This window comes from Rhinoraja longicauda, chromosome 20 (genome assembly GCF_053455715.1).
Source record: "Rhinoraja longicauda isolate Sanriku21f chromosome 20, sRhiLon1.1, whole genome shotgun sequence".
NCBI classification, from domain to species: Eukaryota; Metazoa; Chordata; class Chondrichthyes; order Rajiformes; family Arhynchobatidae; genus Rhinoraja; species Rhinoraja longicauda.
The window spans coordinates 23,404,708-23,418,176 of NC_135972.1; the positions used below are offsets into that span (position 1 = coordinate 23,404,708).

General features: G+C 45.7%; 1 protein-coding gene across 1 annotated transcript in view; it reads left to right on the top strand.

Moving 5' to 3' along the window:
• The window catches only part of stab2 (stabilin 2), a 105,546-nt gene extending 92,900 nt beyond the window's left edge, over nt 1-12,646 (top strand). The window contains exons 60-68 of the mRNA XM_078417213.1: nt 1,166-1,307; nt 3,070-3,203; nt 4,640-4,805; nt 6,649-6,755; nt 8,196-8,315; nt 9,488-9,754; nt 10,173-10,310; nt 11,038-11,148; nt 12,173-12,646. Of these exons, the coding sequence (XP_078273339.1) occupies nt 1,166-1,307; nt 3,070-3,203; nt 4,640-4,805; nt 6,649-6,755; nt 8,196-8,315; nt 9,488-9,754; nt 10,173-10,310; nt 11,038-11,148; nt 12,173-12,184 (1,197 nt within the window). The 3' untranslated portion in view covers nt 12,185-12,646. The remainder of the gene's footprint in view (nt 1-1,165; nt 1,308-3,069; nt 3,204-4,639; nt 4,806-6,648; nt 6,756-8,195; nt 8,316-9,487; nt 9,755-10,172; nt 10,311-11,037; nt 11,149-12,172) is intronic.
• The last annotated feature ends 823 nt before the right edge of the window (nt 12,647-13,469 follow it).

The window sequence follows — 13,469 nt, forward strand, 5'->3', positions numbered from 1 at the left end:
CTAACATTGGGAACATGTTTCCTGCCTCTAACGTGTCCAACCCCTTAATAATCTTATACGTTTCGATAAGATCTCCTCTCATCCTTCTAAATTCCAGTGTATACAAGCCTAGTCGCTCCAGTCTTTCAACATATGAAAGTCCCACCATTCCGGGAATTAACCTAGTAAACCTACGCTGCACGCCCTCAATAGCAAGAATATCCTTCCTCAAATTTGGAGACCAAAACTGCACACAGTATTCCAGGTGCGGTCTCACTAGGGCCCTGTACAACTGCAGAAGGAACTCTTTGCTCCTATACTCAACTCCTCTTGTTATGAAGGCCAACATTCTATTGGCTTTCTTCACTGCCTGCTGTACCTGCATGCCTCCTTTCAGTGACTGATGCACTAGGACACCCAGATCTCGTTGTACGTCCCCTGTTCCTAACTTGACTCTGGAACCAAGGATGCTGGAAAATCGGTGGTGGGACCTGCATAACCACCTCTGCACTTGATTCTCTTTCTCATTCCCTACCTCATTGGATTTCCCTTAAAGGTACTCTCACAATTCACCACCAAATTAATAAGAGAAAATCCTGCTGCTTTCATTTATTAGAGACCAACATATTTACACCGATGGTGTTCCCAACAAGTAGAAGCCTCTCTACTCATTTAAAACACTTCAAAACCTTTCTGAACTTCTCTTTGAACCCCTTAGTCTTTTAGTTTAGTTTAGTTTAGAGATACAGTGTGGAGACAGCCCATTGACTCCACGCCGACCAGCGATCATCCGCACACTAGTTCTATCCTACACACGAGGGACAATTTACAGAAGCCAGTTAACCTACAAACCTGCACGCCTTTCGAATGAAAGAGGAAACTGGAGCACCCAGAGGAATCCCACCCAGAGACTCACACTGGGAGAACATGCAAACTCTGTACAGACAGCACCCATAATCAGGATCGAACCACAGACCCTGCCACTGTGAGGCAGCAGCTCTACCACTACGCCACTGTGCCACCCAAAACAAAGCAAACTAAAAGCCTGATCTATTCACTCTCACCTTTTAATTGCTACTCTTTTAAAAAATCTTTTGTAGGGTGAGCGTTTCTAATCAAAATGACCAGAAAATACCCAGGTGCATCGTTATTAATTGTTGGCTAACTTGAATCCCTTTTGCAACAGAATAGACGCAAATGTACATGCAAAAATAATTACATCGGGGATGGAACTAACTGCACAATCAAAGAGGTTCTTGTTAATCGATGCATCCTAGACAATGGAAAGTGTCATGCAAATGCTGAATGCACTGACCTACATTTTGAAGGTAAGTGTTACCTATGTTTTAAAGTTTGAAAGTGCCATTACAAGGAGATAGGGTGGTAAAGATAGCATATGGTAAACTTGACTTCACTGGCCGGGGCATCGAGTATAAGATTCAGGAAGTCCTGAAGCAGCTCCATAAGGCATTTGGCACATTGGCCTTCATCAGTCAAAGTAGGCTCATAGAGTCACAAATTTGGAAACAGGCCCTTTGGCCCAACTACCCACACCAACCAACATGTCCAATCTACACTATTGCCACTTGCCTGCGTTTGGCCTATATTCCTCTAAACCTGTCCTTTCCATGTACTTGTCTATTTGCTTCTTAAACGTTGCGATAGTCCCTTTCTCAACTACCTCCTCTGACAGCTCGTTCCATACGCCCACCACCCTTTGCGTGAAAAAGTTACTTTTCACATTCCTATAAAATCTTACCCCTTCACCTTAATCCTGTGTCCTCTGGTTCTTGATTCCCCCACTCTAGGCAAAAGACTGTGTGTGTCCACCCAATCTATTTCTCTCATGATTTTATACACCTCTGTAAGATCACCTCTCGTCCTCCTGCGCTCCAGAGAATAGAGTCCCAGCCTGCTCAACCTCTCCCTATAGCTCAGACCCTCAAGTCCTTGTAAATCTTTTCTGCGCCCTTTCCAACTTAATAGCATGCAAAGTATTGAGTACAGATGTTTGGAGGTCATGGACAGTTGAAAAAGGCATTGCGTAGGCAAGTTGGGCCTGCTTCCATGCTGTATGACTCTATGACTTTGGCGAGAAGGCATTTGGAGTATTGTGTGCAGTTTTGATCGCCCCATAACAGGATGGATGTGGAAGCTTTGGCGAGGGTGCAGAAGACCTTCATCAGAATGCTGCCTGGATAAGGTGCCATTAGCCACAAGGAGAGGTTGGACAGACTTGGGTTGTTTTCTCTGGAATGCTGGAAGTTGAGGGGAGGCCTGAGAGAAGTGTATTCAATAAAGTGAGGTGTGGATAGGGCAGACAGTCAGAACCTTTCTCCAAGGATGAAAATGATTAGAGAGCAGAGCTTAAGATGAGAGGCAACATTTAGACAATAGACAATAGACAATAGGTGCAGGAGTAGGCCATTCGGCCCTTCGAGCCAGCACCGCCATTCAATGTGATCATGGCTGATCATTCTCAATCAGTACCCCGTTCCTGCCTTCTCCCCATACCCCCTGACTCCGCTATCCTTAAGAGCTCTATCTAGCTCTCTCTTGAATGTATTCAGAGAATTGGCCTCCACTGCCCTCTGAGGCAGAGAATTCCACAGATTCACAACTCTCTGACTAAATTTTTTTTTCCTCATCTCTGTTCTAAATGGCCTACCCCTTATTCTTAAACTGTGGCCCCTGGTTCTGGACTCCCCCAACATTGGGAACATGTTTCCTGCCTCTAACGTGTCCAACCCCTTAATAATCTTATACGTTTCGATGGGTGCGATCACCTGTTCACACTAGCTCCATGGGTGGGGCAAGTTTTTTCTATGTGGTGGGCGGCTGGAATACGCTGTCTGGGGTGGTGGTGAAGGCAGATAGAATTGTGGCGTTTAAGAGGCTTTTAGATGGGTACATAGATATGCAGGAGAGAGAGTGGTATGTTCAATGATTATAATAAGCACCAATCAGATGATTTATTCTGATTTTGTATGATAGCAGGTTAATTCTTGAGTCACAATAACAGACCTTGAGGTTGCTGAGAGCTTTAATGTATCCCAGTTTTTGTGTGAACTACATTTTTCTCTTCTTTAGATAAGGAAGTGGGAGTGTTCCATCTACGCTCCACCAAGGGGCAGTACAAGCTCAACTACACCGAAGCACAGGAACTATGCAGAGCCGAGAAAGCAGTATTGGGCACGTACAACCAGCTATCCTACGCCCAACAGGTCTGTTTCATCTTCCCATGCATTCCCATTCAGGGGCAGCACAGTGGCTCAGCGGTAGGGTTGCTGCCTTACAGCGCCAGAAACCCGGGTTTGATTCTCACTGTGGGTGCTCCTAAGTTCGCAACTTATTATAGAGTCATACAGTGTGGAAACAGGCCCGTTGATCCAACTTGCCCACACCAACCAACATGTCTCATCTACATTATATCCCTCCAAACCTGTCCTATCCATGTGCTTGTCTAACTGCTTCTTAAACGTTGCGATAGTCCCAGCCTCCGGCAACTCGTTCCATACACCCACCACCCTTTGCGTGAAAAAGTTACTCCTCAGATTTCTATTAAATCTTTTCCTATTCACTTTAAACTTAATGTATGTCCTCTGGTTCTCCATTCCCCTATTCTGGGCAAGAGACTCTGTGCATCTACCCGATCTATTCCTCTCATGTCCAAGTTCCAATGGCGAAGTTCATAAGTGAGAGGAGCAAAATTAGGCCATTCAACCCATCAAGTCTATTCTGCCGTTCAATCATGGCTGATGTATCTTTCCCTCTCAACTCCATTCTCCTGCCTATTCCCCGTAACCCTTCACACGCGTAATAATCAAGAATCTGTTAATCTCCGCCTTAAAAATACCCAATGACTTGCAGTCAATGAATTCCACAGATTCACCACCCTCTGACTAAAGAAATTCCTCCTCATTTCCTTTCTAAAGGTGCGCCCTTTTATTCTGCGGCTGTGCCCTCAGTTCCTAGACCCTTCCGTTAGCTGATGGTACAGAGTGTGGTACGTTCTCCCTGTGACCGCGTGGGTTTTCTCCGGGCGCTCCTGGTTTCCTCCCACCTGCCAAAGACGTGCGGGTTTGTAGGTTGACTGGCCCTCTGTAAATTGCCCCTGGTGTGTGGGGAGTGGATGAGAAAGTGGGATAGCATGGAGCTAGTGTGAACAGGTGATCGATGGTCAATGATTCGATGATATTATATCGTCACATGTGAAACAGTTAAATGCTTTGTTTTGCACACGACCTGGTAACATCATACAGCAGATCTCACCTCGGGAGTACACAAGCGTAGACATGTTTCTGGCGCCGACAATGTTACAAAGGTTAGTAGAACCGTCTTATCTGCAGGTGGACACAAAATGCTGGAGTAACTCAGCGGGACAGACAGCATCTCTGGAGCGAAGCAATGGGACTGCAACCAGCACTGCCGCTGCATGTGGCAGCAGGTGTGCCCCCCCCCCTCCCCACCGGGTCCCCCCTTTGTTCTCGGCACACCCCCCCCGCAGACACCCCTATGCTCTCCGTGGCCCCCTGCCCTGTTGCTGGTTGGCACGGACATGGTGGGCCAGAGGGCCTGCCTCCATGCTGTATCTCTCAACTAAACGAAACTAACGTTATGGCAATCGTGTTGAAAGGCCTCCCTGCTTCTCTGATTGCAGGCGGGCTACCACATGTGCTCGGCTGGCTGGCTGAGCGGACAGAGGGTGTCTTACCCGACCTGTTACTCCAATCCCAAATGCGGTGAGGGTCACGTGGGCATTGTGGACTACGGCCCGCGAATCAATGACAGCGAGACATGGGACGCATTCTGCTACCGAATGAAAGGTGAGGACGATCTGCAGCGAGCATCATCGGAGACCCACTCCACCCTGGCCACGCTCTCCTTTCCATTCCTGCCATTCGGGGAAGATGTTTCAGAGTCTGTCAACCGTGACCACCAGGTTCAAGAATAGCTTCTTCCCAACAACTGTCAGGTTCCTGAACACAACAACCACACGGGTGGCACGGTGGAGCTGCTGCCTTACAGCACCAGAGACCCAGGTTCGAACCCGACTATGGGTGCGGTCTGTACAGAGTTTGTATGCTCTTCCTTTGACCGCATGGGTTTTCCCCGGGTGCTCCGGTTTCCTCCCACACTCCAAAGACTTACAAGTTTGTAGGTTGATTGGCTTCGGTAAAAAATGTCCCTAATGTGTCGGATAGTGTTAGTATGTGAGGATCTCAGGATGGCATGGACTCAGTGGGACAAAGAATCTGTTTCCATGCTAAGTCTGTAAACTAAACTGGTGGAGTGGATGTGAAGAGGATGCTTCCAATAGTGGGAGTTTAGGACCAGAGGGCATAGCTTCAGAATAAAAGAACCTACCTTGGGAATGGAGGTGAGGAAGAATTTATTTAGCCAGAGGGTGGTGAATCTGTGGAATTCATTGCCACAGACTTCGGTGGAAGGTATTTATTAAGCAGAGATTGATATGTTCTTGATTCGCAAGGGTGACAAAGGTTACATGGTGAACGCAGGAGAATGGGGTTGAGAGGTAAAAATGGGTCAGCCATGATTGAATGATGGAGTAGACTTGATGGGACAAATGACCTAATGGCCTTCATCAGTCAGAGCATTGGGTAAAGAAGTTGGGAGGTCATGTCACACTTGTACATTGGTGAGGCCACATTTAGAGTGTTGTGTTCAGATCTGGTCACCCTGTTAGAGGAACTATGTTGTTAAGCTAGAAAGGGTGCAGAGAAGATTTATGAGGATGTTGCAGGAACTCGAGGACCTGAGCTATCGAGAGAGATTGTGCAGGCTAGGGCATTGTTCCGTGGAACGCAAGAGGATGAGGGGTGATCTTATATAGATGTTCAAAATGATGAGAGGAATAGATCAGGTAAATGCAGTTTTTTTACCCAGGGTTGGGAAATCAAGAACCAGAGGGTATAAGTTTAAGGTGAGGAGGGATGATTTAATAGGAAACTGAGCCAACTTTTTTACACAAAGGGTGGTGGGTTTATGGAGGAGGTAGTTGAGGTAGGTAAGATCACAATGCTTAAGAACCATTTATACATGGATAGGATAGGTTTAGAGGGATATGGGGCAAGCGCAGGAAGGTGGGACGTATAGATGGGGCATGTTGGTCGGCGGGGGCAAGTTGTGCCGAAGGGCCTGTTTCCACGCTCTATGCCTCTAATTCCGTTCCAATGTCTTATGAACTTATGAACTATGGACTGTCTTTGGTGGAGCGAAAGACCAGACTTTTTTACACTAGTATTGGGGTTAGTAATTTATTGAATGTTGGTTTAAGATGCATTATCTAGGTGAGTTGTGTTTATAGGCCTGTTATGCTGCAGCAAGTAAGAATTTAATTGTTCCATTGTTGGTACATAGAACGACGGAATATTAGTCCTGGTGTCAGGGGTTAAGGGGAGAAGGCAGGCGAATGGGGTTGAGTGGGAGAGATCAGCCATGATTGAATGGCAGAGTAGATTTGATGGACTGAATGGCTTAATTATGCTCCAATAACTTATGAACCTACGTATAACAATTACCTGTCCAATAACTTATGAACCTACGTATAACAATTACCTGACACTTGACGCAACTCTGACTCTCTCTCCACCCCGTGCTAACAATAATCCGTTACCCACTCAACGATTGCTCGTCTTCTGCTCACAGATGTGGAGTGTGCGTGCAAGACAGGTTATGTGGGAGACGGATATTCATGCAATGGAAACCTGTTGCAAGTCCTAACCACCATGGACAAATTCTCCTTCTTCCTGACGGTGAGTAATCATGTTGCATTCATCACAGAGAGTGTGGGAGTAGGCCCTTGGTGGCAGGTGCAGAATTTCCATAGCCTGCCCTCTAAATGTCACGTCAAAATTAAACATTTTCATACATCATCGGAGCAGAATTAGACCATGCGGCCCATCGAGTCTCCTCCGCCATTCAATCATGGCTGATCTGCCGTTCACTCAGAAGGATGAGGGGGGACCTCAATGAAATTTACAGAATAGTGAAAGGCCTGAAAAGAGTGGATGTAGAGAGGATGTTTCCACTAGTGGGAGAGTCCAGGACCAGGGGGCATTCATTGTCATGCCTTCTCCCCAAAACCTTTAATGCCCTTACTAATCAAGAACCTGTCAATCTTCACTTCAAAATTACCCAACGACTTGGCCTCCACAGCCATCTGTAGCAATGAATTCCACAGATTCACCACCCTCTGACGAAAGAAATTCCTCCTCAGCACCTTTCTCAAGGAACATACACAGGATTAAGGATATAATGTTTGGTGCAAGACAAAGTCTAGAATGGGCCAAATTTCCTACGAATTATGATATTAGGGTACCTTCTGCGATGAATGATTTCATGGCGCTCACCAAACTAAATGTGACTCAATAGACAATAGAAAATAGCTGCAGGAGAAGGCCATTCGGCCCTTCGAGCCAGCACCGCCATTCAATGTGATCATGGCTGATCATTCTCAATCAGTACCCCGTTCCTGCCTTCTCCCCATACCCCCTGACTCCGCTATCCTTAAGAGCTCTATCTAGCTCTCTCTTGAATGTATTCAGAGAATTGGCCTCCACTGCCCTCTGAGGCAGAGAATTCCACAGATTCACAACTCTCTGACTAAAAAAGTTTTTCCTCATCTCTGTTCTAAATGGCCTACCCCTTATTCTTAAACTGTGGCCCCTGGTTCTGGACTCCCCCAACATTGGGAACATGTTTCCTGCCTCTAACGTGTCCAACCCCTTAATAATTTTATACGTTTCGATAAGATCCCCTCTCATGGAATGTTAATTCCCATTACTACTAAATGTAAAATGGTAAACTTCTTTACGATATGCAAGTTCAACCTTTAATCCAAGTCATTAAAACATATTGCAAAATATTCAAATATTTTATTAAATTTGGGCCCAGTTATGGTAATGGCCAATTGCCTTAACTGTAAGCAGTGAAAGTGAATCAGCTCCTTATAACAGGAGAATGGAGTTGAGAGGGAACGATAGATCGGCCGTGATTGAATGGTAGAGTAGACCCGATGGGCTGAATGGCCTAATTCTGCCCCTGTGACCAATGAACCTATAACAACTGCTAGAATTGCATGCTATTTGTGACTATTTGGTTATGGTTTCATGAGGATTGGAACGGTTGATAGCTGATTTGATGATGTTTGGAAGTGTGGCTAAAATATTTATTTTTATTACTATTATTTCCAGCAAATCCTCAACTATGCAAACACCACATTGAATGGTAGACAGTTTGTGAAAGTTCTCACTGATCTAACCGTCAAAGGCACCCTGTTTGTTCCAGTCAACTCCGGATTCTATGAAAATACAGTAAGGATTCAAAGTGTTTTTACAACAAACTAAAATGACTTAGATGAGGCCTGTTAGAGGATAAAGTACCTATACCATGGCACGATGGCACAGCCCCAGAGACCCGGGTTCAACCCTGACTACGGGTGCTTGTTTGTATGGAGTTTTAACGTTCTCCCTATGATCGAGTGGATTTTCTCCGGGTGCTCCGGTTTCTACCCACACTCCAAAGATATGTAGGTTTGCAGGGTAATTGGCTTCTGTAAATTGTCCCTTGTGTGCAGGATTGAACTAGGGTATGGGATGATTGCTGCTCGGCAAGGACTCGGTGGGCCGAAGGGCCTGGTTCCACGCTGTATCTCTCCCCACATCTACCTAGTAATCTACATTCCAGTGTTTACTCGGGTATTAATAACAAGCTTACCGTGTTCAAAGTTCTTGCAATAGAACTATTGCCCAAACTACTTAGGCCCATTATATATCCTCCCAAAATGGGCATTCACTGAAATAACCATTGGACTGTTGTAGCTCCTATCAAAATATACCACAGGGAGGAAGCTGGGAACCCAAGTATAGAAGTTCAGTGGTCATGTTACAGTTGTACATGACATTGGTGAGGCCACATTTAGAGGGCTTTGCTCAGTTTTGGTCACCCTGTTATAAGAAAGATATTGTTGAACTGGAACGGGTGCCGAAAAGATTTACGGGGATGTTTCCAGGACTCGAGGGCCTGAGCTATAGGGAGAAGTTGAGCAGGTTGGGACTTCATTCCTTGGAGCGCAGGGGGATGAGGGGTGATCTTATAGAGGTGTATAAGATCGTGAGAGGAATAGATAAGGCTAATGCACAATCTTTTACGCAATGTAGGGGAATCAAGAAACAGAGGACATAGGTTTACGGTAAGAGGGGAATGATTTCATGGGAAGCTGAGGGGCAACTTTTTATACAAAGGATGTTAGGTGTATGGAACGAGCTGCTGGAGGAGGTAGTTGAGGCAGGTACTATTACAAAGTTTAAGAAACATTTCCGGTACATGGATAGGACAGGTTTACAGGGATATGGGCCAAATGCAGGCAGGTGGGACTAGTGTTGGTCGGCATGGGCAAGTTGGGCCGGAGGGACAGTTTCCGCACTGTATGATTCTAAGTAGGATTCATTAACTAAACCCTAACAGTGACTACTTTCATTCACAGACCCTATCTGGACGAGATATTGAGTACCACTTTTCCATTCACGACACCTATGTGTACCACAAACTGCAAAACGGCACCATTATCCAGAGCAAGATTGGGCAGTCTCTACTGGTAACGGAAACGAAAAACACTCCCCCGCCAAGCCCAGAGTTCAGTCAGCAGGTTCGAAAGCTTGTCAACGAGCGACCCATTGTTGCCTGGGACATGGTAGCTTCAAATGGGATCATTCATGCCATCAACAGGCCTTTACAGGCCCCTCCTGAACCAGTAAGCTACTACTGTACAATATGGGCAACACTAAGCGGGTGGCACAGTGGTACAACTACTGCCTTACAGCGGCCAGACACCCGGGTTCGATCCTCACTATGGGTGCTGTCTGTAGGGAGTTGGGACTGTGTGGGTTTTCCCCAGGGGCCTTGGTTTCCTCCCACACTGCAAAGAATTGCAGGTTTGTATGTTAATTGGCTTCTGCTAACTGTCCCTAATGCGTCGGATAGTGCTAGTGTTGGGGTGATCGTTGGTCGTGGTGGTAAATGTTTCGCAAGTGATATTATTCAGGACACCTGTTACTTTGTTCAGTAAATGGAAATGCAGACAAAAGCCTTGAATCAATTTAATTTAGTAGGATTCTAAACTAATCTCTTCGCTTTCTATGAAAGTGTAGTAACTTATTGTCTGTTAACAGGTTGAAACCCCCGTTATTCACACTGGAGTCGGCCTTGGAGCGTTCCTTGCCTTTGTGCTGGCAATAGCAGGCTTGGCGGTCGCTACCTATTACTACTACAATCACAGAAGAGGACCCTTCAGCTTCCAGTACTTCAAGGTAACGTGTGGACTGTGCAAAGGCAACGTGGGAGATGCCTTCAAGCCACCACTCGCGTCTCCTCATGTATCCAACTGCAGTTTGTTTTGGTTCCAGCCATTTTCATTGTCTCCAACACTGCCAACTGCCACGTGTGTGGTGCAGTGGTAGAGTTGCTGCCTCACAGCGCCAGAGACCCAGAGGTCAGGAGACCCGATCCTGGCTACTTCTGTAAATTGTCCCTAGTGTGTAGTATGGAACTAGTGTCAGGTGATCATTGCTTGGCATGGACTCAGTGGGCCAAAAGGCCTGATTCCATGCTGCATCTCTAAGCTAAACTAAACTCTCCAACCCTCTTTCCTCCTTTAAGGCACTTCTAATAAGCTACCTCATATTTCGCTTGAGCAGCTTACAGCACAACAGTATGAACAGGGAACTGTTCACATCCCTGTATCCCTCTCATTATCATCACTTTCCCAGCCAACAATGGACCATTATGGGCTCCACCCTTCCCTGGCCCTGATTTGTTCTGGCCTTTTCCTACTTCCATCTCCCCCTCCCACAACCCACCTCTACTTTCAGTCTGAAAAAGGGTTCCAACCATGAATGTCACCCATCCTTTTTCTCCAGAGATGCTGCCTGACCCGCTCAGTTACTCCAGCACTTTGTGTCTGTTTCTTTGACCGAGCCTTTCATCATCTTTCCTGGTACCTCCTTTTGTGACCCAGGTGTCAATTTACTTCCACAGTCTGAAGATGAAGAAGGTGTGTCGTCATTCGACGATCAAGCTCCAACCAGATTTAATAACCCGATGTACAACAAGTTTACATCTACAGAAGATGGTGACGACCCCTTCCCTGTAAGTCACACCAGGAGGTGATCGGTGTGGAGCTGAACGTATATCTTTCCCGTTCCCACTTAAAATAAGTTCTAATGCATCCACACATTCAAAAGGTCTGTTCTGTCACGTCAGTGGTTGTGGGGAGACTGGATAGAAGTGTATACAATTAGGAGAGGCAGAGATAGGGTAGATAATCGGAACCTTTTTCCCCAGGGTGGAAATGTCCAATACTAGAGGACATAGTTCTAAGGTGAGAGGGGAAAAGTTTAATGGAGTTGTTTTATGGGCAGGTTTTATTTACACAGTGGTTGGGGCCTGGAATGTGCTGCCTGTTGTGGAGGCAGAATCAATACTGGCATTTAATAGGCTTTTGGATGGACGCATGGAATGGAGGGATATGGATCATGTATAGGCAGATGAGATCAGTTTAACTGAGCATCATGTTCAGCACAGGCATTATAAGACTGGTGCGTCTGCACTGAGGAATCCTCTGTGGTTTGGTCTGATTTGATGCTTAAGCGTGGCTATATACCTGATGGGGAAGGGAAGGGTGCAGAGAAGAATGATGCGGATGGTGCCAGGGCCTGAGCTATACAGGGAGAGGTTGAGCAGGCTCGGACTTTATTCCTTGGAGCGCAGGAGAATGAGGAGTGATCTTACAGAAGTGTACAAAATCACGAGAGGAATAAAATCGGGTAGATGCGCATAGTGGGGAAATCAACAACCAGAGTATATAGGTTGAAGGTGAGGGGGGAAAGATTTAATGGAAACTTGAGGGGTAACTTTTCCACACAAGGCTGGTGGGTGTATGGAACGTGCTGTGCTGCCAGAGGAAGTAGTTGAAGCAGGTACTTTCGCAATGTTTATGAAACAATTGGACAGGTACATGGATAGGACAGGTTTAGAGAGATTATTAAGGGCCAACAAACGCAGGCAGGTGCAGATAGTGTACATTCGGCATGTTGGTCGGTGTGGGCATGTTGGGCTGAAGGGCCTGTTTCCACGCTGTGACATCTAAGAATTGTCTCTTATTTATCCACAGGATGAGCATTGACTGTCAATAGACATTGGTCATGAACAATAGCAAGATCAACATTGTTAGACATGGATCCAGCTACCAAAAAACTCTGAAGGATAATCATTCGATTTTATCATATCATATATCTACAGCCGGAAACAGGCCTTTTCGGCCCTCCAAGTCCGTGCCGCCCAGCGATCCCCGTACATTAACACTATCCTACACCCACTAGGGACAATTTTTTTTTTTTTACATTTACCCAGCCAATTAACCTACATACCTGTACGTCTTTGGAGTGTGGGAGGAACTTACCATGACAACAACATTTATGGCCCTACATCAGCAAACTTTGGACCAGCGTGGATTAGGAGTTGAAGAACATTATTGATCGCGGAAAATGAAGTGACAAAAATTAATTCTACGTTTCAAATATCTTTTAGTACCCATTCAAATAAAATCAGGAAAGTAGCTTTGAGCAATTGCTGTAAGATTATAAATATTTAGCTGAGAGAACTCCATGAAGTGAAATATTAAAAAGATGTCTAAATGCTGATGTCTGTGAAAGAAAAATATTGTCCAAGATGTCGTCAGCACTGGGCGACTTTTTGATTTAGAATAAAAAGCCTTGGTTGCACCTTGAAAGTTGACCGTTTCGTAAGTTCGAGGAGCAGAATTAGGCCATTCGGCCCATCAAGACTACCTCACCATTCAATCATGGCTGATCTATCTTCCCCTCTCAACCCCATTCTCCTGCCTTCTCCCCACAACCCCTGAAACCCTTACTAATCAAGAATCCGTCAACCTCCGCCTTAAAAATACCCAATGTCCGTGTATGCCTGTATAAACGAATTTCCTCTGCCTGCATGTGATCCATATCTATGTATCTATCTAAACAACCTTGTAAATACCACTATCATTTCTGCCTCCACTGCCACCCCTAGCAGCGAGTTCCACACATCCACCACTCTGTGTGAAAACCTGCCCCACACCTCACCTTTAAAACTTTGCCCAGTTTCTTCCCAGCTGTTAACAGGCAACTGAACCATCCTATCACCAACTTGAGAGCGGTCCTGACCTACAATCTATCTGATTGGGAGACCCTCGGGCTATCCTTAATCAGACATCACTGGACTTTACCTTGAACTAAATGATATACCATTTATCTGTACTCTAGATTGTAATCATGTATCGTCTTTCTGCTGACTGGATCACTGTACCTTGTTATGGGTGACAATAATAAACTACAACATTCGCCATAAAACTATGTCCTCTAGTCTTTGACATCTCCGCCCTGGGAAAACCCGTTCTGAGTTGACAAACG